At 42.0% G+C, this 24026-nt stretch overlaps 3 protein-coding genes across 4 annotated transcripts; 1 reads left to right on the top strand and 2 right to left on the bottom strand.

Annotated features, from left to right (window-relative positions):
- Window positions 1–778: 778 nt before the first annotated feature.
- On the top strand, window positions 779–3244 carry LOC115150093 (regulator of G-protein signaling 9-binding protein). Its single transcript, XM_029693016.1, has 2 exons — window positions 779–1539; window positions 1826–3244. Exons 1-2 carry the CDS (start codon window positions 1338–1340, stop codon window positions 2359–2361), a joined length of 738 nt encoding a protein of 245 aa, XP_029548876.1. The 5' UTR covers window positions 779–1337; the 3' UTR covers window positions 2362–3244.
- An 81-nt stretch (window positions 3245–3325) lies between these two features.
- On the bottom strand, window positions 3326–7136 carry ube2c (ubiquitin-conjugating enzyme E2C). 2 transcript variants are annotated; one of them, XM_029693018.1, is made up of 7 exons: window positions 7044–7136; window positions 6375–6483; window positions 5562–5589; window positions 5357–5443; window positions 3912–4116; window positions 3676–3735; window positions 3326–3519 (listed from the first exon to the last, which is right to left on the bottom strand). In XM_029693018.1, the coding sequence occupies exons 2-7, from the start codon at window positions 6473–6475 to the stop codon at window positions 3482–3484; spliced, it is 519 nt and encodes a 172-aa protein (XP_029548878.1). In that variant the 5' UTR covers window positions 6476–6483; window positions 7044–7136; the 3' UTR covers window positions 3326–3481. The 2 variants fall into 2 exon arrangements, with proteins under 2 accessions (XP_029548878.1, XP_029548877.1); XM_029693017.1 differs by having other exon boundaries at window positions 7040–7122.
- Window positions 7137–7944: 808 nt separating this feature from the next.
- LOC115150092 (deoxynucleotidyltransferase terminal-interacting protein 1) lies at window positions 7945–23880 on the bottom strand. The gene is made up of 13 exons (XM_029693015.1): window positions 23377–23880; window positions 22920–22990; window positions 22322–22418; window positions 14882–14980; window positions 14714–14782; window positions 14019–14072; window positions 13859–13920; window positions 13549–13594; window positions 13243–13301; window positions 13016–13076; window positions 10520–10591; window positions 9214–9269; window positions 7945–8963 (listed from the first exon to the last, which is right to left on the bottom strand). The coding sequence occupies exons 1-13, from the start codon at window positions 23452–23454 to the stop codon at window positions 8849–8851; spliced, it is 939 nt and encodes a 312-aa protein (XP_029548875.1). The 5' UTR covers window positions 23455–23880; the 3' UTR covers window positions 7945–8848.
- Between the last annotated feature and the right edge of the window lie 146 nt (window positions 23881–24026).

Here is a 24026-nt window from a genome sequence, read left to right as displayed (position 1 = left end):
GTTGTGATACAGCCTGGATTTGGTGTCTGTAGTGACGCCTCAAGCACTGAGATGCAGTACCTTAGACCGCTGCGCCACTCGGGAGCCCAAACTAGCAACCCTCCAGTTGCTGGCTGGCCTCTTTAACTGCTAGGCTACCTGCCACCTCAACAATAATAAGCATCCAAAAACACAACTTTAGATATGATTAGGGAATATGATTTGTCAAAATGTGTTGACATAAACCAATTTTATTTATGGAAGAAGAGCAAGGGCACAGATGGTTCCATTGGCCTCAGCTGCTAGGGTTGGCCTAATTGAATAGTGTCTCCCTGAAGACCAGTTCCTGCCAGTGCCAGCAAGGAAACAGTAAGCATGGGGGTGTGGAGGAGGAGCCCGATACTGAGGGCTCACCCTGAAGTTGCTCAGTTGTTTTCAGTCGTGTCGAAGGTTGTCAACTTGGCCGTAGGCTATAAGAAAGCATGAGACCCTGAGGAGACTTCAAAACGGAGGTGGGTTCTTAATCTAGTTTGATTGTTTGGTGATAAGATGAGAAGTTGCTAATAACTCTTGATTCCTAATTCCTTTATTTTGTGTTTCGTATGTGATCATTGTAATATTTGGTGGAGTTTGTGGCACAATATAGATTTGGAGTACTGATAGTTATGCAAAGTATAAATGTTTATTGGAATATAAAAAAGGGAGACAATATAAAGCAAATACAACTTTATATTTTTACATTGAAATCATATGCCAATCATCAGAGATTACATTATCAATACTCAGGTCTATATTTGTTTTATAATACCAGTCCATTTACCTGGTTTAGTGAGACTGTGTGAAGAAATGTATTAATTCCATCACAAGGGCTATTGCTTGATGGGCTTAAAGATGTCCACCAGTGATTTTTGTACTTTTACTGTTGAAAAGCGATATCCCAAATACAAACACAGTAAAGCACACACACTAAAGGGTCAAAAATATGTTTTGAGCAAAATAGTTTTGTTTTTTTTTCTGACACAACCACAAACATCAAGGAGTGTGGAATTCAAGGACTTGGTCTGATGGTAATCGGTGATGTCGACAGCCTCCCCCCTTGCTTGAGGAGCAATAAAGAACAAAAGCCACCCCCACCCACACAACTTCTGCTATGTCATGACATACCTGGACGACCTATTGAGATGTGCCTTTTGCTAGGTAAATCAGTTAAATGAGGTGAAAAGGAGACTGGAGGGCCACATTAAGGTCAGTGGCAGGGCTGGGTTGGTTACTTTCTAAACGTAATCAGTTACCTAAAAAAAAGGTACCTAGGCTGTCCAAAATTGTAATCGGTAATTTAGTCATCTTCCAAGGTTCAGATGAATCGGTGGCGGAGATCAGTGGATGAGATCCAGGCCAGGAAACGGCAGGTCACAGAGTGTGAGCGTGCCCTGGAAGCCCTGTGCAAGGTGACTGCCTGTTTCCAACAGATGGCCATCTCTATCGGAAGTAACTCAGACGGCAGCTTTCTGAGAGAGGAGATGGACGAGACCAGAGCACTGGCTCATAGAATCTGCACAGGTAAGGCCACTATAATGCTGTTGAACGTTATTGTGAGGTTCATGTCTGACCCCTTCTTATTCTATCATTTAATGGAGTTCCACAAACAAAAGGTGACTGTGATCTGACCCCTTCCACTCAAATTCAGGTCAAATCTTTAAGTGCAACATTCTCTCAGCAAATTGGTGTCTAAAAAAAAAAAAATTTGTTGACAGTACTGTCTTTTCAAAATCACAAGTACTTTGTAGAGTGTAAATCATACACAAATTTTCCACTGTGAATAATTGTGTGTCGTCTCTTAATCCAGGGTTGCACAGACGTCTGGTCCCTCTATTGACAGAGAGGGCAACTGAACCTGGACAAGAGGATCGATTACAGGTGGAGCGAATGTGGGTTCTTTTCCTCACTGGGTTAGAGAACCTCCAACAGGACCTGCACAAAGCCAGTGACTTAATAGACCGCTTCCCTTTGAAACAGAGGAATGACCGCCGGGCCCTGGTGAACACAGGAGCTTCAGATGGTGTCACTGGGGTGTCTGCCCGAGCAGCTTCAGTCCAAACCCCGTGGCTAGCAGTTGAGGTGGCGCAAAACCCTGACCTAAAGACGCACATCACCCAGATTGACTCCCTGGTCAAGGAGATGCTCCAGAAAGTCAGCATTCCTTTCTGGGCAGTGGAGGCTACCCAAGAGGCCTGGGTGGAAGGCGCTCAGTCTCAGGACGCTGCACACGATCAGGATGAGACTCTGGAAGAGATGATGGTGGTGTCCGAAGATGACCAGATGTCTGGGTGTTGTCAACCTCTACACTGTAAGTTGGGGTGTATGTTTTGTCTATCGACCTGAAGACTGGGGTGTACTCTTGAAAACAGTTAATGGTCAGTAAACTTTGAATAAAGCCTCTTTCATACTGTACATACACCGTGCAATAACTACAAGTAGCTATGCAAAATGGCATTCCTTCGTAAAAACTAAAATGTGCAGTCCTGCAATTTTAGAACAACAGTACGCAGGACCGCCATTTTGCGTAGCGTTCTTGTGTTGCGTACAAATGGTATTAGGTTTTTACATGCACAAGTCATTTCTATTTACTAATGCAAACTATGAACGTTAGACAAATGTCTTTAGTTGCAGTCAAAGAACTAACAAATGCTTTTAAGGTATGATCAACTATAAAGATCTCCTTGGTAAAAGGATAGATGTTTATGGTCAAAGACCTTGTATACCTAGGTTATTGATTCATTTTGTAATATGCTGACTATACCGGGTGGGTGCATCCAGCCACACATGCAGGTTGAAATAGCAAAACAAACTATATTAATTTGGTGACCGGTCAAAACAGTCACGGACATTTAGCTAGCTAATTGGTCCTGGGATATAACAATTGCGTTTTATCTGAAATACATAAGGTCCTTTTTCCCCCTTGGAATTTTGACCCATTGAGTCACAAAATCATGTGCCCTAAACACAGAAAAGGGGAAACCTAGTTCGTTTCTTGTAACCGCTCCTTCTGTGGACTTTATACAGCGATTGGCAACCAACTTTAAGGTGCATTACCACCACCAACTGGACTTGAGTATGGACCCCCACGTGGGCAAATGCTCCTAAAAACCAATGACGAGATGAGGGACTTGTGACACAAATAGAACCAAGTTCTATTTTAGCGCCTGGCTACAGAGACACGCGCGAGCAGTTTGGGTAAAATGATTGAACATGTATTTTGTAACAGAGCCCGTGTGGTCAGCATGTTAGAATGAAAGTTGTATTGATTGCTTGAAAATGTATTATGCAAATTAAATAAAGTCAAATGTTGATTGGAAAATAACCAACAAAGCCACGATTAAACTTTATTCACATAAAGTTTATACAAACATAAAAATATTGTACAGACATACCCAGTATTTACATAATCAGAAGAAAGAAACACTTAAAAATAAAACGCATGGCAGGATTGTAGGATCTCGGGTCAGTTCTTGTAGGTAGAGTTCAAATGGGCTTTGAATGCTATAAGAAAGACAAACACCTTTGTTCAATACCGTACAAGTTTAACAAAACTGTTTGATTAATAACAAGTATTTACAGGGTGCATCACAAATTACCCATAGGCCCTGGTCAAAATGTGTGGGTGCTATTGCAACAGACATTTGTCCATCTACTAACCTTCCTGGTTATGCCAAAGCTCAGCAGCAGCAGTGTTCAAGGGACTCTCATTGTTGGGCTCTGGACAAGACAGATTTTGGTACAAGGTTAGCAAAAACTTGACAGAGGCACTTAACATAAAAAAAAATTAAATAAACAGTGATTTGATCTCAGTGTGTTGATAAAATCTGATCAGACCCCCCCTTATGAAAATGGTTGGGTGACAACTACAGACACCTAATAAAAAGACACCTCACCTCCTAATAAACTCTGGATGGACAGCAGGATGGAACGCACGTCGTACAGGGCTGACCATTTGTCTTTCAAGATATCCAGACAGATGAAGCCCTGATCGTCAACGTTGGGGTGGAAACACGATGTGATGAACTTCACGCGTGGGGCTTTGTAAGGGTAGCCACTAGGGAATTCCATCGACAGCTTGTACCTCAGGCCTTCGTAAACCTAAGAGATGGAAGAAGGCTGACATTCTTTAATATATATATATATATATATTTTTTTTTTTAACTGTACAAAAGCTAATCAAGGCGAGCATTTGAATGTTGATGGAAGAGATGCGTCTGTATAAGGCGTCCGTATAACTTCTATCCGAAACAGTCCATGCATATATTCTGACGACCTTTTGGTCGCCGGCAAGAGCTTGACTGTTCATGCAAACAAATTTCTGTTCAGAGGCAAGCCAAAGTCGACGCCCCTTCGTCGGTGATTGGTCAAAAGTAGGTTAAGTGTTTGTGGTCTTTCAACACGAGACAAAAAAAATGTATTCCACTGCTTCTTGACACACTGCTGGCTTAAACTGGAAGCCAGATGCACAAATGTGGCGGAGGAAACACCGTACAGCTGGCGACCGAAGTCAGCGTGCATGTGCCCAGCCACCACAAGAAGTCGCTAGAGCTCGATGGGACAAGGACGTCCCAGCCGGCCAAACCCTCCCATAACTCTGATGAAACTGGGCCAATTGCACGCTGCCTCATGGGTCTCCGGGTCGTGGCTGGGAGTGACACCTTTAGCACTGCCTTAAACCGCTGCGCCGCATGGGAGGCCCTGCACCAAACAGCTTAGGGTCCTTTCATAAATTCACTCTGGCTATCTACTCCAAATTCAGAGCACTCTCGTCCGAGTGTGCCAGAGCGCACAGAAACTGTCAGTAAACGTCAGCAACAAAGCGTAATTAAATTGTTGCCAGCAGCACAGTCAGTCACCAACGCTCTGGATAATCAGCTCTGCTAGGGCAAGTAAAATGGTCAGTGAAGCACTATCATTTGTGTCTGGAAGTAGCTAGCAAGCTAGCCAACGTTAGCCAGTTAGCTTGGGTGCTTGACTGCCATTGAGGTCAGAACGCTCGGATCAACACTACTCCTCAGCCAGAGAGTCCACTCTGGCACTTCAGATTGAATTTACGAACACACCCCTAGTTTGACGTAACATTTTGTGACCAAGATCTCCGGTGCAATTTTTTTTAAACTAATGACAGATTTATGGAGTCATCTTACATTAATTATATTTTGAGGAAGTGGCTACGCGTCTCAAGTTCGACAAACTTGTATTGTTTTTCAAGCAAAGGTCTTTTAAGGGAGTACGCAAGCACACGTGGTCTGTTCACCTAGCCGAAGCATGCCGACACCTTTGAGCCCCTGCCAAGGATGCACTTTTTATGGTGGCGTAGAAAGAAACCTTTACTTACTGTTCCCTGAGCGCCGTCTATCGTTCCGATCCACTTAAAAAGGTTGTCAGACTCTGGGAAAGCCGAGATCCCTTTATGTCCAGACATCTATATGACATGTGCAAGAAATAACCTTCAGATCTAAAAGAAGTAGCTGTTTTCCACAATAGATCAATTGACATCTCCAATTGTGATTAGGACATAGCTCTACACAGGGAACACTTACCATTAGTGTCATCAGCTCTTGTTGAAGTCTAGGGAGTAAAAAAAAAAAAAAAAGACCTTTAAAATGTACCCACATTTTGTGCAATGACTGGCCCATATCCCAATGTAAGTAGTACTAATCACCCATCTTAAAATCAGCTAGCATGCAGGCTGTTACAGAACAATACTGTTTGGTTCACTTAACAGCTAAATGGCAATTTCTCTAGGACCATTTGTTAAGACCCAGCCTTAGTATAAAAGTAAGCAGGGAATAAACCTAGAGTATTTAAGGTAGCCTAGCGTTTAAGTGTGTTGGGCCAGTAACCAAAAGTTGCTGTTTGATTCCTGAGACAACTAGGTGAAATAAATATGTCGACATGCAATTGAGGAAGGCACTTAACCATATTGCTCCTCTGTCGCTCTGAATAAGAGCTTCTGTTAAACGACAAATGTACTCCGTTCTGCCACCTCTGCCCCACAACCACTAGCGGAGGACAGCGCTCGTTTAGCCCATTGGAAGAGCATGTCCTGGCACCCCGATGGTGTAACCAGCTTCCCCTTGAAGCTAGGAAAACAGAGTCCCTGCCCATAAAGGGTATCCTTAATAATTGCACTGCACATCCACAAAAAAAGCCTTTCGTGAACAAACACTTGCACTTAACCCCCTCCCCACCAGCCCTGACTTTGCTGATCGCTACTTTGAGGAACAAATTACTTGGACAGATGGTTGTCCCACCTAGCCATCTTAAGATGAATGCACTAAGTCGCTCTGGGTAAGATCGTCTGCTAAATGACTAAAATGTACATGTAGATGACGGTAACAAATGTCACAAACCTTTTAGTGACTGAGCCCTTTGTGGCACTCCCACCGGTCTCATTGCCTTTCAGAGCGGCTGTGGATGAGGAAGCTGCAGGGTCCATATTTTGAGAGGCCATACTTGTAACTTATTGGAATAACAGAATTCGAGAGGACGGTAAGTAGTTAGCAAAGTAGAAGGTAGTAAAAAAAAATATATATGTTACTTGAAATACTCAAATGCACGTCGTATCTGGCATTTTGCTTCGTGCTAGCAAGCCACTAACCACAAAGGTGTTGTCATGACGTTACCTAGAGTTACAGTTAGTTAACGTTTGCTAGCTAACTACAGTTAGAGTAGTTAGCTAGCAAACATTGGATTTTAAAGTTGCCTTGGCTAGTTAACAGTAGTTAGGTTTGCATTGGCTAGCCCAGAGATCCTATGACCTAGACATAACTGTCGAATTCACACGACAAGCCAATAACACATATGGGTATATTTGCTAATCATGTTAGCGCATAGCAAGCTAAACGTTAGCTTAGTTAACGACGCAGTTACCCGAGTGTCGTCTCATTAGCGTTATTTTCGCTGCAGTGCTAACTAGCAAGCGGAATGACTTTTTTGCCAAGCGAAAGTTTTTTTTTTCGACTAACCAACACTGCCTATCACATACTTCTGAATGAATAATAAAATGTCACCATACTTGCCTAGTGTGTCGGTTCTGTCCACCGACTCTATTCTTCATGCTACTGAGTTTTTCAAACTGTATAGGTACCCGCCCACCCGTTTAAACGTCCTTTATCAAATCGGTGTCACCACCCCGTTTACGAATATGACCAATCGCAACTTCAGGTTTAAAACAAAGCAACGCTGTAGCAACCATTCGGAAGAACGCACTTACTAAACACTTCGATGTCATTGGGTGAAAGATCATTCGGAAGAGACAGGTTTTCCTATGGTTGTACGGTGTTATGTTTATGTTTTGCATGTTACTGTTATTTACAACAAGTTAAATAAAGATCTGTGCAAACTAAAAAAAATTTAAAAAAAATAAAGTCTACACACAAACTCTTGTGATTGAAGTCGCTTTCACATGCTAGTCGAAACTAGGAAATTCGGAAATGTCCGACTTGCTGATTCGTTGAAAGCGGCACGTGTGTAACTACAACCAGTAAGCAAGTTGGACTTTTTTGTTGTTGTTGAGTTTTATAGTTCCAATTAGCACTTAAACGCGGCATGAGCAATAGTAGGTCGGCCAGTCATAATTATGGCTAAACCGCGGCAATTTCTACAATGTATATTCTTAAAACCTAACCATACTAATACCGCTAGCCGTGTGCCTACCCCGAACCTTAAATTGAGACCAACAAGCACATTTTTGTAGTCCATTTTAAAATGTAAACATGTCACAATAATATATATTTACCTACACTATTATGGAAGAGGTGAGGTGACGATAGAGCCTGTACGTTAAAATATCTCACACATTTGCTTCATTATTTTAACGCAATAAACCATATAAAAAGGTAGACATACAAGGGATATTTGAATAAAATAGCTGTAGATACAATAAAAACGTTCTGACAAACATACTGAATAAATCAGACATAGACAAATCAAAACCTTTATTTCTAAGTGAATAAGGTTGATTCACGTCTTCACTAGGAAAAAAAGTATATGGTCTAAAAGTTCATGGTCTGTATGCCATGAAGTACAACGACATAAAAGCACCTGACATTGTAGAAACATATTATAATATAAAATTGAGAATACAGTTGAAGATGGGAAAACAAAATGACTGATTTTACAAGAACAGTAACTCTTTATAGAACTCCTTATATTCAATGTGGGGGGAGGCACCCTCCCTGGCCCCAAGAACCGTTCTATTACCAAGGGGCCATAAGCTGCCATAGAGCCCCTTTAACAATTAGAGTACTGTAGGGATTGGTTAAAAATTAAATTAAAAGGGGGGGGGGGGGGGGGGGGGGGGAAGAGGAACATTTCTTCATCAAATAGAACTGATCAATTACTGACTTGGCTAGTTAAATAAAGGTTACATTTTTAAAAAATATATAAAAAAAAAAATCTGTAATTGTATACAATGAGATCCAAAGCCACACGGGCAGAAAAGACATTGGCACTCTTGTACAGTCTCTCGTGATTTGATACGATTGATATATTCATTATTTCCGTGGTTTTCTACGGCTGTGTCAGAAATTGTCATTTTACATTTGAGTCATTTAGCAGACTCTTACAGAAGAAATTAGGGTTAAGTGTCTTGCTCAAGGGCACATTGACAGATTTCTCACCTAGTCGGCTCAGGGATTCAAACCAGTGACCTTTCGGTTACTGGCCCAATGCTTTTAACCGTTAGGCTACCTGCCGCCCACAAAATGGCACCCTATTCCCTTTAGTACACTACCCATGTCCAGGGCCAACAGGGCTCTGGTCAGCAGTAATGTATTATATAGGCTAGGGAATAGGGTGCCATTTGCCGAGATAGACTAGGACTCTATTCCTTCCCTGAACTCTGGACCTCCATGGCCTTCTGCATCTTCTCAATCATCCACCCGGGAACTGTGAAAGGCTTCAACTCAACTGGAGTCATTTTCAGGTCAGGGCAATCTCTTAGAAAAAAAAAAAAAAACACAACAGAATCATAATCTCACCCTGAAAACAGTGTAACCCCCTTTGGGCTTGATTTTAGCCTGGTCATCCCGGACCTATTTGAGCTGTAGGCTATAGACAATTTATCTGGGGTGGACAGGCTAGGTATGCCTGGTTTAAGAAGTGAATATCCATTGAAGATACTCCATTCAATGACAGATGAATTGACACTTGTTGAATAAAACATCTTCAACAAAACATCTTCCTTACTTGTAATCATTACTCAGAGAAAGGTCCTGGACATCCTCTTCAATAAGGAGATAGGCCTATAAAATTATAAAATGTTTAGATCATGTTAGATTAGTTTACATTAGTTCATACATTTACCAGATCATACTTGTTTTTAAAAGGTGCAAATATGGAAAATCTCTCCTCCATTACATGGTTGTTCAAATTCTATAATTTTCGCCTAATTTCAGTTTGTGATAAAACAAGCAATTTATAGTGTAAAGGATCACATTACAATCTTTTCAATAATCAAAAATATTGTATTTTAAGCTGATGGGCATTCACTCACTGCTCTAGAATGTAGTGAAATTAGGGTTTCAAGAGGGTGCTACTAAATTAATGTCTAAACGTAGTTCTTTGCCCTATGCCATTATGAATCAAATTCGACTAATCATTAGATTGGTCTCTAAATATTATAACATTAGGGGCCTCCCGACCGAGTGGCAGTGGTCTAAGTCACTGCATCGCAGTGTTTGCGGTTTGGTCCCGGGTCTGTATTATAACTTTAATACGCTAGTACTTAACAGTGTTGATTAAATAAGAAGGTAGACTTCACTTAGAAAAACCCAAATTTTGTCACACAGGAACCTGTAGCCACTAGCTAGCTTGTCAGTTGACGTTAGTGCCGTTCTGCCCGCGGAGCATTGACAAAGTTCTATTGACCAGCGACCACTTTCACTCTAATCATGCTAAATTCCCTGAGTAAATAGTCTAACTTATGAACCGTATATGGTAGAGAAATAGGGTTTGGACTATTGTTTTTTTTTAATGCAATTCTATATTGAATGGATATATTTTTTTAACATTGAAATAATAATGTTATGGGTGAACACCCTATAGCTGTATGAAGCTGATGTGTACAAAACTGAAAGTGAAAAGACACAAAGCTAAACTTATGGATGGGAAGCATAGAAATGACCACTTAGACTTGCTTTCAATGAGAATGACAGATCTATAACTCACATTTCTATGTGAATTGGTCAGGTCGCCCACAAAAGATAGGTTTCTGCTTTAGCCTACTCTGCATGAAAAATAACATGACAGAGGAGTTTGGCTAAAGCAATTCTTTAGATCTAGAGATCTGCGACCAGGCCGGAGATCTGCGACCAGGCCAGAGATCTGCGACCAGGCCAGAGATCTGCGACCAGGCCAGAGATCTGCGACCAGGCCAGAGATCTGCGACCAGGCCAGAGATCTGCGACCAGGCCAGAGATCTGCGACCAGGCCAGAGATCTATGACCAGGCTAGAGATCTACGACCAGGCTAGAGTTGGATACAGAGCTCTTACCATCTTTCCACCTGTAGCTCTCATATGTTGTCTCTCTGCCAACCAGTGTTTGTCCTGGGCATCGGCCGCATACTGAAAACACACACAGACACAGTATTTTATTACTTTGCTCTAAGCTTTGTAATGGTTTATGGTAGGGGAGATGGGATGGTCGTCTCACTCACAAGTTGGTTAGCATAATATAGCAGACAGTGAAGAAACCGTCACAGAACATGGCCACTCCGGGTTCCACATTTATTTTTGACTTTTTGATATAATTGTATGTGCTCCTTTAATTCAGTTATTAGCTCCCAATGTACAAATTAAATACAATTAATTAAACAAATATTGCGTACTTCTAGAGGTTGTTGTGTAACCATAAGATAAAACATTACAAGGGGTCATCCACCTACAGGTAAATGCCAAATAAAGGAAACACCAACATGAAGTGTCTTAATATGGTGTTGAGCCAGAACAGCTTCAATGCACCTTGGCATAGATGCTACAAGTGTCTGAAACTATTGGAGTGATGCGACATCATTTCATCATTTAGTGTTTTGTTGAAGGTGGTGGAAAAGGCTCCAGAATCTTCCATAGTGTTCAGTTGGGTTGACATCTGGTGACAGACGGCAGGGCATATGGTTTCGATTTTTTTATGCTCATCAAACAATTCCTTGACCACTCGTGCCCCTGGAAGAGACCACTCCCATCAGAATATAAATTATTCACCATAGCTGATCTCTCAGAATGGCTGTGTATTTCTTGGGGTTTACCCTGCCCTCTAAACCATGCTTGGAAAATGCACTCCACACCATCAGAACCTTCATTTCCTCAAGTGTTTCCATTATTTTGGCAGTTACCTGTAGGTCACCTATCAAGCTGAAGAGATAGCAGACCTTGGCTGTGCAGAAGCTTTTTTCTGCTGCCCAGATGTCCAAAGGGTGGTTTTTGAGTTGGATTATTTGTTTGCTGAGAACGTGTGCTTTCCACAGAACCTACCTAAGGGTATATGCCATAGGAGATCCGCAACAGGATCCCTACGTACATCCAAATGAAGACGGGATGATTCTGACATGGAAATGCCAGCCAACATACACTACATGACCAAAAGTATGTGGACACCGGCTCGTTGAACATCTCATTCATAAAATCATGGGCATTAATATAGAGTTGGCCTCCCCTTTGCTGCTATAACAGCCTCCACTCTTCTGGGAAGGCTTTCCCCTAGATGTTGGAACATTGCTGCGGGGACTTGCTTCCATTCAACTACAAGAGCATTAGTGAGGTTGGGCAGTGATGTTGGGTGATTAGGCCTGGCTGGCAGTCGGCATACCAATTCATTCCAAAGGCGTTCGATGGCGTTGAGGTCTGGGCTCTGTGCCAGCCAGTCAAGTTCGTCCACACCGATCTCGAACAAACAATTTCTGTATTGACCTTGCTTTGTGCACGGGGACATTGTCATGCTGAAACAGGAAAGGGCCTTCCCCAAACTGTTGCCACAAAGTTGGAAGCACAGAATCGTCTAGGATGTCATTGTATGCTGTAGCGTTAAGATTTCCCTTCACTGGAACTAAGGGGCCTAGCCCGAACCATGAAAAACAGCCCCAGACCATTATTCCTCTTCCACCAAACTTTACAGTTGGCACTATGCAGTCGGGCAGGTAGCGTTATCCTGGCATCTGCCAAACCCAGATTCGTCCGTCGGACTGCCAGATGGTGAAGCGTGATTCATAACGCCAGAGAACACGTTTCCACTGCTCCAGAGTCGGAAAGGTGGCATCCTATGACAGTGCCACATTGAAAGTCACTGAGCTCTTCAGTAAGGCCCTTCTAATGCCAATGTTTATCTATGGAGATTGCATGGCAACGGGTGTGGCTGAAATAGCCGAATCCAGTCATTTGAAGGGGTGTCCACATACTTTTGTGTATATCGAAATGTTCAATCAAACTGAAGTGAGCTTGTTTATTTATAATGGCAGGTTAAATTGGAGTTGATGCTTTAAGTCAATGTTTTCTACTGGTTATGCTCTTTTCAGTGTACTGACACATGTATATATCTTTTTACAATTAGTGTATATCGATTTGGATTCTGCATTTAGTGCTTATTAAACCTTCTAGATGATGCAACCACATGTACATCCTGCATTTATTATCACTTGAGAGAGAGAGCAAGAGAGATAAAGCGAGAGAGAGCAACACAATTAGACCCAACCAAATCACCAAATCATGAGAAAACGAAAAGAAAATCACTTGACATATTGGAAAGAAATAACAAAAAAAACAGAGGAAACTAGAACCCATATTTATGTTTATTTATTTTCCCTTTTGTACTTTAACTATTTGCGCATAACATGATATCTGCAAAGTCTTTTTTATTTTGGAACTTTTGTGGGTGTAATGTTCACTGTTAATTTTTGTTTATTTCACTTTTGTTTATTATCTACTTCACTTGCTTTGGCAATGTTAACATATGTTTCCCATGCCAATAAAGCCCTTAAATTGAATTGAGAGAGTTACCTTGAAGAGGTCAGCATGTTTGATGTAAATCCTTCCTCTGGTACCACCCATTCCTAAAGCCCTACAATTAAGCAGGGATTTCAGGTTTCATTAGGAACATAAGATAAAAACAACGTAGATGAAGACAGTTGGTGGACCACGCCCCCATGTAACTCAAGTTAATTCTTTTTTTTGTGTGTGTGAGTCAATGAAAAATTGTTAATACTCAACTTCCAATTTCCACTTACTTATTTGCTCTGGACCCAAGAACAAATGTGCTCCCTTCATTCAGTCTGGAAGGGTCCCACTAGAATATGAAAACATTGTATTATATAGGGAAAATGTATGATACTCAAATCCATGGAACAGAATGAAAAAATAAATAAAAAATTATTATGTTGATTTCACCCCAAAAAATTGTTTTTGATCTTTAAAGATGCTAGAATGCACGAGGGAAACTTGTTATAAGTGCATGGTATAATTGATAAATGACTATTGCATTCAGCCATTATCATATAACTAATTAATAGAAGCAATAACATATAAACTCTTACCTTTGGTCCCTCACGCTTTACGGACTCTGATGTCTTGGGCTTAGGCCTAGAGAACATGCATATGGATCACAGCATTTTACATCATACATGAGAAATATTCACATTCATCTACATTTCCATTGAAGAAATATGGGACGACAATTTTTTATTTCACCTTTATTTAACTTGACTAAGTAGCGTCACTTGCATGTGAATTAGAGTTTGAGCATTCATGCAGCAGTGATTTTACATGTAGGTTTTGACAATGAAAACAACTGCTCACTGACAGCAAGGTGAAAACACGTGTTGTCGAACAGGAGCGCATACTCACACATTACTATACATAGTAGGCTTGACATAGGAACCGACAGGAGCTGTCATGCGCCCTTTCCGCTGGAAAAAAGACATTGACATATTGTCAGTTACTGTGCGTTTTGGGTTTATTCTTTTTTGATGAAGGTTTATTCTACAAGAAGGGCAGACTAGTTTACCTTCTTTGGAACAGGACTGGTTCTTTGACTGGACTCATCCTCTGGTTTCACCCGCTGCAAGAAAAGAGATATTGTCGCTGAAGTGGGAGAGACAGCGATAGCATTATATCCTTATTTTCCCTCCAAGAACTTCATTCAAGATGGAGGCAATAAGACTAATGCAATGAGGAAAACACTCATACTTCCAGCCGGCATCCTCATTTTATTTTGGTTTTCATTTTACCTTCATTTAACTAGGCAAGTCAGTTAAGAACAAATTCTTATTTACAAAGACGGCCAAAACCCGGACGACACTGGGCCAATTGTGCGCCGCCCTACGGGACTCCCAATCACAGCAGGTTGTGATACAGCCTGGGATGAAATGAGACGCAGTGCCTTAGACCGTTGCGCCACAACATCCCTTTTTGAAAGCGTAAATCAGTGTCACGTTCACTTAAAATCTGCAACTTCCCTTATGATGACAACTACATTTAAGTTATATGAGACTTGGACTCATTCTAGATGAGTCTTTCGGCAATATATCTCACATCCTATCTCCTCGCCTCCTTCTAAACCATATTGGAGGAGAAGGGCCAAGGTTCCTACCCTCCCCTCCAATGCACTTTGAGGTAAAGAAAGAGGAATGTGAGGAATTGAGGAAAGATAGATTGAGAAAGAGCCATCATGATCTTCACTCATTTAAAATCTTCCTTTACCTTGACTGGAGGCTCAGGGCCGGGTCTTGCCACTGCCGATTTCTCCCCGTCTGAGAAGAGCTGTTTGGCCTGACCATGGAGAGGAACATTACTCATAGATGTCTCTGTGCATTAACCACAGAACCGAAACAGTGACACTTCTTGAAACACGTTTAGTTGGCATCTTACATTTTCCAAGCAGTTTCTGCAGACTTCTCGGATCAGCTGCTCGGTCTGGACGTCCTCTTCGAAGTTCTCCTTCACGTTGCTGGCTGCTTTCTCGAAAAACTGTTGCAAAGAAAGAAAAAAAGATTCACACCCGTTTTCAGTACTCCAGCACCTTACCCGTTTGAGGATAACAACACTGAGGCTTTTTCATTTTATGAGATTAGAGAACACATTGGAAGGGATTATAGACCATTCCTCCATACAGAATCTTTCCACATTCTTGATCTTCTTCGTCTGTACTTATGGACTGCTGAGAACTCTATTTTCATGTAATTTGACCACAGCACTGCCTGGAGTTTGATAAAAGGCGTTGGTGCTTGGACTGGAATCGGTGCTATGATCAGATGACATCTTTGGCTACACACCAGTGGTGGGTTTGGAAGCATACGGAGAAAAGTACCTCATACTTACGGTAAAATACGGTGGTGGGTCTTGTACGTTATGGGGCTATTTTACTTCCACTCGTCCTGGGCCTTTTGTTAAGGTCAACATCATTAACGTGACCAAGTACCAGGACATTTTAGCCCAAAACCTGGTTACCTCTAACAGGTGGCTGAGGAGGGTGTTGGAGTATTGAAAACAGAGGTGCCAATAATGAGGAGAGTGCTAGAGTATTGAAAACATGGGTGCCAATAATGAGGTGTGTCAAAGTATTGAAAACAGTGGTGCCAATAATGAGGGTGCTAGAGTATTTAAAATAGGGGTGTCAATAATTTCGACTCCTATCTTTTTTAGATGTGTTTACTACTTGCCAAACAAAATACATTCCTTGTTAGTGTAAAATATAATTTCCCCATTTTTTTGGAGCACACATATCTCAGTATTTGCATTATTTATGTTATACAGTCTTCTTTTCCTCATCTTGATCAAGGGTGCCAATAATTATGGACCTGACTGTATGTATGTACAGTGGGGGATAAAAGTATTTGATCCCCTGCTGATTTTGTACGTTTGCCCACTGACAAAGAAAGGATCAGTCTAGAATTTTAATGGTAGGTTTATTTGAACAGTGAGAGACAGAATAACAACAAAAATATCCAGAAAAACGCATGTCAAAAATGTTATAAAATGATTTGCATTTTAATGAGGGAAATAAGTATTTGACCCCCTCTCAATCAGAAAGATTTCTGGCTCCCAGGTGTCTTTTATACAGGTAACGAGCTGAGATTAGGAGCACACTCTTAAAGGGAGTGCTCCTAACCGCAGCTTGTTACCTGTAAAAAAGACATCTGTCCACAGAAGCAATCAATCAATCAATCAGATTCCAAACTCTCCACCATGGCCAAGACCATAGAGCTCTCCAAGGATGTCAGGGACAAGATTGTAGACCTACACAAGGCTGGAATGGGCTACAAGACCATCGCCAAGCAGCTTGGTGAGAAGGTGACAACAGTTGGTGCGATTATTCGCAAATGGAAGAAACACAAAAGAACTGTCAATATCCCTCGGCATTGGGGCTCCATGCAAGATCTCACCTCGTGGAGTTGCAATGATCATGAGAACGGTGAGGAATCAGCCCAGAACTACACGGGAGGATCTTGTCAATGATCTCAAGGCAGCTGGGACCATAGTCACCAAGAAAACAATTGGTAACACACTACACCGTGAAGGACTGAAATCCTGCAGCGCCCGCAAGGTCCCCCTGCTCAAGAATACATATACATGCACATCTGAAGTTTGTCAATGAACATCTGAATGACTCAGAGGACAACTGGTGAAAGTGTTGTGGTTAGATGAGACCAAAATGGAGCTCTTTGGCATCAACTCGCCGTGTTTGGAGGAGGAGGAATGCTGCCTATGACCCCAAGAACACCATCTCCACCGTCAAACATAGAGGTGGAAACATTATGCTTTGGGGGTGTTTTTCTGCTAAGGGGACAGGACAACTTCACCGCATCAAAGGGACGATGGGCGGGGCCATGTACCGTCAAATCTTGGGTGAGAACCTCCTTCCCTCAGCCAGGGCACTGAAAATGGGTCGTGGATGGGTATTCCAGCATGACAATGACCCAAAACACACGGCCAAGGCAACAAAGGAGTGGCTCAAGAAGAAGCACATTAAGGTCCTGGAGTGGCCAGGACCTATATCCAAATCTCCAGACCTTAATCTCATAGAAAATCTGTGGAGGGAGTTGAAGGTTCGAGTTGCCAAACGTCAGCCTCGAAACCTTAATGACTTGTAGAAGATCTGCAAAGAGGAGTGGGACAAAATCCCTCCTGAGATGTGTGCAAAAAATGGTGGCCAACTACAAGAAACGTCTGACCTCTGATTGCCAACAAGGGTTTTGCCACCAAGTACTAAGTCATGTTTTGCAGAGGGGTCAAATACTTATTTCCCTCATTAAAATGCAAATCATTTTATAACATTTTTGACATGCGTTTTTCTGGATTTTTTTGTTGTTAGTCTGTCTCTCACTGTTCAAATCAACCTACTATTAAAATTATAGACTGATCATTTCTTTGTAAGTGGGCAAACGTACAAAATCAGCAGGGGATCAAATACTTTTCCCCCCTACTGTATATATGTATGTACAGTACCAGTCAAAAGTTTGGACACACCCACTAACAGTAACAAACACACAACCCCACTAACAGTAACAGTAACAAACACACAACCCCACTAACAAACACACAACCTCACTAACAGTAACAAACACACAACCCCACTAACAGTAACAAACACACAACCCCACTAACAGTAACAGTAACAAACACACAACCCCACTAACAGTAACAGTAACAAACACACAACCCCACTAACAAACACACAACCCCACTAACAGTAACAAACACACAACCCCACTAACAGTAACAAACACACAACCCCACTAACAGTAACAAACACACAACCCCACTAACAGAAATCAAACCCACAGAGAACATTGGCACTGGCATGTTTGAAACAGTAAAGGGCCTGCTGGAATATTTAAGTACAGTACCAGTCAGAACAGAATGACAGGCAGGCATTGAGAACACTGGGGAGAAAACATTGAGATGTATTCTGACAAACACATGTCCAGCAGTCAAACTCAATCATATTGCAGCAGCCACTCTGTTCAGTGACACCTTGTTCAGTACTAAGGGCTTTGGGTCTTTTGGCATAGGACAAAAAATGGTTGTTTTGACAGTAGAGGCTAAAAAACATTGTCACTTTTTTTTCTTTTAACTGTTCACCTCTTGACCATCCAGTTTGTTATTGTAAAAGCTGAGTTAAGGTTAAATGTACGGTTCCAGTCAAAAGTTTGGACACACCTATTCATTCAAGGGTTTTTCTTTATTTTTACTATTTTCTACATTGTGGAATAATAGTGAAGACATCAAAACTATGAAATAACACATATGGAATCGTGTAGTAACCAAAAAAAGTGTTAAACAAATCAAAATATATTTTCTATTTGAGATTCTTCAAAGTAGGCACCCTTTGCCATGATGACAGCTTTGCACACTCTTGGCATTCTCTCAACCAGCTTCATGAGGTAGTCACCTGGAATGCATTTCAATTAACAGGTGTGCCTTGTTAAAAGTTAATTTGCGGTAGGGGTGGTACTGCAAAGGGGTGGTATCAGAGGTGTGGACTCGAGTCACATGACTTGGACTCAAGTCAGTCACAAATATGATGAATTGCAACTCGACTTTGACACCAATGACTCGTGACTTGACTTGTACTTGAGCCTCATAAACTCTTCATTTAACGGATTACAGTTTGAATCGGACAGCAGCCAATCAAATTGTGCCAGCTGAGAAAAAGTTGTGCGTGGCAGTGCAGAGGAACGTCAGCGGGTGAATTCAGATGAAGCCCTTGGAAAAATGATACTCAATGATTATTTTTGGATATAAAGACGACGCTGTATCAACAAAAAACGGATTGCAACTTGCAAAACATGCTGGAAGACAATTACAGACAGAGGCGCCACAATTTCCAACTTTGTTCGACATTTGAAGCTGCAGAAAGAATGGTAAGTCGTGGCTAATATAGCCGACAGCTATTTATTTTATTACTTTACTAGTGTATCATGTAGGCTAATGTAACATTAAATAAATGAGCCTCCACACAGTCAGCCAGTGCGGGAACATGATAATTGCACCCAAGATTAGCCTAATCCTGCCTGATGTTACTGCTGTTCCTAAAACCATTGACATACGTTAGCGTACTGTAACCACACAGAGAGAGGGTGTGTGTGTGTGTGTAAAGATGGGCGATTGTGTACAAGCCTACATCGCCCGATTGCGCCCCATAGCGATCATCGATAGTCAATCACTATTGGGGGGGGGATTTCTCATGGCTACCCATGTATTTCCATGGAAATATAACGTTTATTTGGAAAGTAATAAATATATAGATAGATCTTTTTAAAAGCATTCATGATTTGCGTAAATGTAATATGCTAACTATTACTCGTGGTATTACATTTGGTTAAGAGCACATTATGACTTGTTTAGGACTCGAACTCAAAGTTTAGGACTTGAGACTTTACTCGGACTTGCCTGTCTTGACTTGGGACTTGAGTGGTAAGACTTGGGACTTGTCCCACCTCTGGGTGGTATATGGAAGATGGTCTTTTACCAAATAGGGCTAAGTCCATACTATGGCAAGAACAGCTCAAATAAGCAAAGAGAAACAACAGTCCATCATTACTTTAAGACATGGTCAGTCAATCTGGAAAATTTCAAGAACTTTGAACGTTTCTTCAAGCACAGTCCCAAAAACCATCAAGCACTATGATGAAACTGTCTCTCATGAGGACCACCACAGGAAAGGAAGACCCAGAGTTACCTCTGCTGCATAGAAACCAATACTAAAGGACACCAATAAGAAGAGGCTTGCTTGGGTCCAGAAACATGATGGACATTAGACCATGATGGACATTAGACCAGTGAAAATCTGATGGACATTAGACCATGATGGACATTAGACCAGTGAAAATCTGTCCTTTGGTCTGATGAGTCCAAATTGTTGATTTTTGGTTCCAACCGCTGTGTCTTTGTGAGACGCAGAGGAGGTGAAAGGATGATCTCCGCATGTGTTGTTCCCACCGTGAAGCATGGAGGAGGAGGTGTGATGGTGCTTTGCCGGTGACACTGTCAGTGATTTATTTAGAATTCAAGGCAGACTTAACCAGCATGTCTACCACAGCATTCTGCAGCGATACGCCATCCCATCTGGTTTGCGCTTAGGGGGACTATCATTTGTTTTTCAACAGGGCAATGACCCCAAACACACCACCTCCAGGCTGTGTAAGGGCAATTTGACCAAGAAGGAGAGTGATGGAGTGCTGCATCAGATCACCCGACCTCAACCTAATTGAGATAGTTTGGGATGAGTTGGACCACAGAGTGAAGTTAAAGCACACAGCTTCCCTGTGGCTCAGTTGGTAGAGCATGGTGTTTGCAACGCCAGCATGGTGTGTTCAACGCCAGGGCTGTGGGTTCGATTCCCACGGGGGTCCAGTACAAAAAAATAATAATAATAAAAAAATGCATGAAATGTATGCATTCACTACTGTAAGTCGCTCTGGATAAGAGCGTCTGCTAAATGACTAAAATGTAAATGTAAGCAGCCAACAAGTGCTCAGCACATGTGGAAACTCATTCAAGACTGTTGGAAAAGCATTCTTCATGAAGCTGGTTGAGAGAATACCAAGCGTGTGCAAAGCTGTCATCAAGGCAAAGGGTAGCTACTTTGAAGAATCTCAAATATATTTTGATTTGTTTAACACTTTTTTGGTTACTACATGATTCCATGTGTGTTATTTCATCATTTTGATGTCTTCACTATTATTCTACAATGTAGTAAAGATAAAGAAAAACCCTTGAACGAGTAGGTGTGTCCAAACTTTTGACTGGTACTGTGTATATCCAATTCTGACATTACTTTGGAGCCGCAGGTAGCCTCGAGGTTAGCGCGTTGAGCAAGACACTTAACCCTAATTGCTCCAGGGGCGCTGTACAACGGTGACCCTGGCCGTGACCCCACTCCCTGCGGGTGTCTAAGGGGAAGTTGGGATATGCAAGAAACACATTTACACTTGTGTGCAACAGGACAAATAAACTCAGCAAAAAAAGAAACGTCCCTTTTTCAGGACCCTGTCTTTCAAAGATAATTCGTAAAAACCCAAATATCTTCACAGATCTTCATTGTAAAGGGTTTAAACACTGTTTCCCATGCTTGTTCAATGAACCATAAACAATTCATGAACATGCACCTGTGGAATGGTCGTTAAGACACTAACAGCTTACAGACAGTAAGTAATTAAGGTTACAGTTATGAAAACCTAGGACACTAAAAAGGTTTTTCTACAGAATCTGAAAAACACCAAAAGAAAGATGCCCAGGGTCCCTGCTCATCTGCGTGAACGTGCCTTAGGCATGCTGCAAGGAGGCATGAGGACTGCAAATGTGGCGAGGGCAATAAATTGCAATGTCCGTACTGTGAGACTCCTAAGACAGCGCTACAGGGAGACAGGACGGACAGCTGATCGTCCTCGCAGTGGCAGACCACGTGTAACAACACCTGCACAGGATCGGTACATCCGAACATCACACCTGCGGGACAGGTACCAGACAGGACTGGCAAATAGTGCTCTTCACTGACGAGTCGCGGTTTTGTCTCACCAGGGGTGATGGTCGGATTCACGTTTATCGTCGAAAGAATGAGTGTTACACCGAGGCCTGTACTCTGGAGCGGGATCGATTTGGAGGTGGAGGGTCCATCATGGTCTGGGGCGGTGTGTCACAGCATCATCGGACTGAGCTTGTCGTCATTGCAGGCAATCTCAACACTGTGCGTTACAGAGAAGACATCCTCCTCCCTCATGTGGTACCCTTCCTAAAGGCTCATCCTGACATGACCCTCCAGCATGACAATGCCACCAGCCATACTGTTCGTTCTTTGCGTGATTTCCTGCAAGACAGGAATGTCAGTGTTCTGCCATGGCCAGCGAAGAGCCCTGATCTCAATCCCATTGAGCACGTCTGGGACCTGTTGGATCGGAGGGTGACGGCTAGGGCCATTCCACCCAGAAATGTCTGGGAACTTGCAGGTGCCTTGGTGGAAGAGTGGGGTAACATCTCACAGCAAGAACTGGCAAATCTGTTGCAGTCCATGAGGGGGAGCTGCACTGCAGTACTTAATGCAGCTGGTGGCCACACCAGATACTGACTGTTACTTTTGATTTTGACCCCCCCTTTATTCAGGGACACATTATTCCATTTCTGTTAGTCACATGTCTGTGGAACTTGTTCAGTTTATGTCTCAGTTGTTGAATCTTGTTATGTTCATACAAATGTTTACACATGTTAAGTTTGCTGAAAATAAATGCAGTTGACAGTGAGAGGACGTTTCTTTTTTTGCTGAGTTTATAAGCACCCCCCCAAAAAGTGATGTATATACAGCAGACTCACCTTCATGTATTTTCTGAAGACTCCCATAATGTCCTCATTGAAGCTGGGCTGTAGAACTGTTCGCAAGAGGTCCATGGATATAACAGGGTCTGTGTAGCTAGATGCACAATGACACTACCAGCTATAGCACACCTTGTGTATAATCGGTCTGGAAAGTCACTCAACAAAACACATCGTCATCACAGTTTCTGCTCTAACTTGACAATATTACACAAGCACAATATTTGGTTTTGTAACAAACAGATTCTCCTGTTAGTGCATCATGTGCATCTTGCTAGCTGTCACTCATATGGCGAGGGGCTGATTGCTCATTGGTTGAAATCGATGTGGGGAAAAATACTGCAGTACATCTTCCAGAAAAACAGTCGCTTTTAAAACTTGGGCTTTCGTGGCTAATTGAGGTAAGACAGTAATTATGCTCATAGATGATGCATGTATGACCTACACATTGACACACCCAGCTCAAAGCGGGAGGTAAAAAAAAAACTAAAAAAAACGAAGTAATTGACAAAGTTTAGGAGCATGTCTTTAAAATCAGACTAACAATACTCAAATGTGTTTTTGTTGGTTTACTATCCCTTTAACAGTGTCAATTTACCTCATGGTCATCTGTGAGCGTCTGCCCCGGCGGTAGACCTGTCTGTGTTTTATCATGATGTTCCAGGGATTCTGGAAGAGGCCAAAGGATGCACAGAGTCATGTAATGCCAGCTGAGTCATCATCCCATTCCCATCACATGAATTAGGGTGTGTCGACAACTACTTTTCCGATTTTTACACATTCCCCTATGTTAAGTGACATTTGAAATGTTAGATATACATTTGAATGACAACAACTATAACTTGCTGAACTTGTCAACTAGCTGATAGTTAAAACGACCGCGCCACCTCATCACTTCCAGGCACGATCGGAATGAGCTCGAGCGGTCAATCCGCGAAATGTAATTCAGTCGTTCACATTGTTTCTCGTAACATAGCTATGTAACGTTAACTGTGTAGGAATCACACTTCGTAACGGTAATAATTAAGCAATTTTAATGCATGCTCAGAGCTCACCATAGTTTGTATGGGCGGCTGTTCAACAGCATCTTGTTGAAGCCAGTCCCTCCGTCCCTCGCCTCGATGGGCACCCATTTGGCAACAGCCCTTTTGGAATCTGGCTGGATGAAGTGTGATGATTGATCCAAGAGACGGCGACCAGGACAACTATTTTTGATCCCTTTTGACGAGGTTGTTACAGAAGTGTGCAATGCTCAAATTGGGCTTACGTATTGTCTGATTATTTTTATTAAAACAGGCTAAAACGATCCAAATGCTTATTTAAAAGCGCGCTGGCAAATTACTTCCTGAGTATTTTTTTTTTTTTTTTACAGAATATTCTAGCGTTCAAAAGAAACCATTAACCTCTTTTCTAACCACACTGTTGTTTTAAAGAGCCAGGGTGTTTTTCAAGAAACCAAAGCGAACTCTTTACCGCCATCTATTGCACGGGAGGTACAAACATGTATTTAGCGCAGGCGTAGAAGCTACGTGGGCGTGTCCGTGAGACGAAGGCTTTGAACCATTGCAGCCGCCATATTTGTAGGGGCTTTCAGAAGCAACTAATGACCATCAGCGTTTGCGCTCTATCACCTGTTTTATCTCTTAACATTTAGGTTGTAGTGACTAGCATCGCAGTATACATTTTTCTTTCACTAAAGTAATAT

This window comes from Salmo trutta, chromosome 16, assembly GCF_901001165.1.
Source record: "Salmo trutta chromosome 16, fSalTru1.1, whole genome shotgun sequence".
NCBI classification, from domain to species: domain Eukaryota; kingdom Metazoa; phylum Chordata; class Actinopteri; order Salmoniformes; family Salmonidae; genus Salmo; species Salmo trutta.
Note: the sequence above shows the minus strand (reverse complement) of the source record. Positions and strands in the feature narration are given on the sequence as shown.

What these genes read in the sequence shown, in the direction of transcription:
- LOC115150093 (XM_029693016.1), top strand. Translation starts at nt 1,338, where the DNA reads ATGAATCGGTGGCGGAGATCAGTGGATGAGATCCAGGCCAGGAAACGG. An exon ending in GGCTCATAGAATCTGCACAG is followed by an intron (nt 1,540 to 1,825) that starts GTAAGGCCACTA and finishes CTCTTAATCCAG; the next exon opens with GGTTGCACAGACGTCTGGTC.
- ube2c (XM_029693018.1), bottom strand. Translation starts at nt 6,475, where the DNA reads ATGGCCTCTCAAAATATGGACCCTGCAGCTTCCTCATCCACAGCCGCT. An exon ending in TAGACGGCGCTCAGGGAACA is followed by an intron (nt 4,117 to 5,356) that starts GTAAGTAAAGGT and finishes TCCATCTCTTAG; the next exon opens with GTTTACGAAGGCCTGAGGTA. An exon ending in CATCCAGAGTTTATTAGGAG is followed by an intron (nt 3,736 to 3,911) that starts GTGAGGTGTCTT and finishes TGTCTTGTCCAG; the next exon opens with AGCCCAACAATGAGAGTCCC.
- LOC115150092 (XM_029693015.1), bottom strand. Translation starts at nt 23,454, where the DNA reads ATGGGTGCCCATCGAGGCGAGGGACGGAGGGACTGGCTTCAACAAGAT. An exon ending in CGCTCACAGATGACCATGAG is followed by an intron (nt 22,419 to 22,919) that starts GTAAATTGACAC and finishes TTGTGCATCTAG; the next exon opens with CTACACAGACCCTGTTATAT. An exon ending in CCTACTATGTATAGTAATGT is followed by an intron (nt 13,595 to 13,858) that starts GTGAGTATGCGC and finishes CATGTTCTCTAG; the next exon opens with GCCTAAGCCCAAGACATCAG.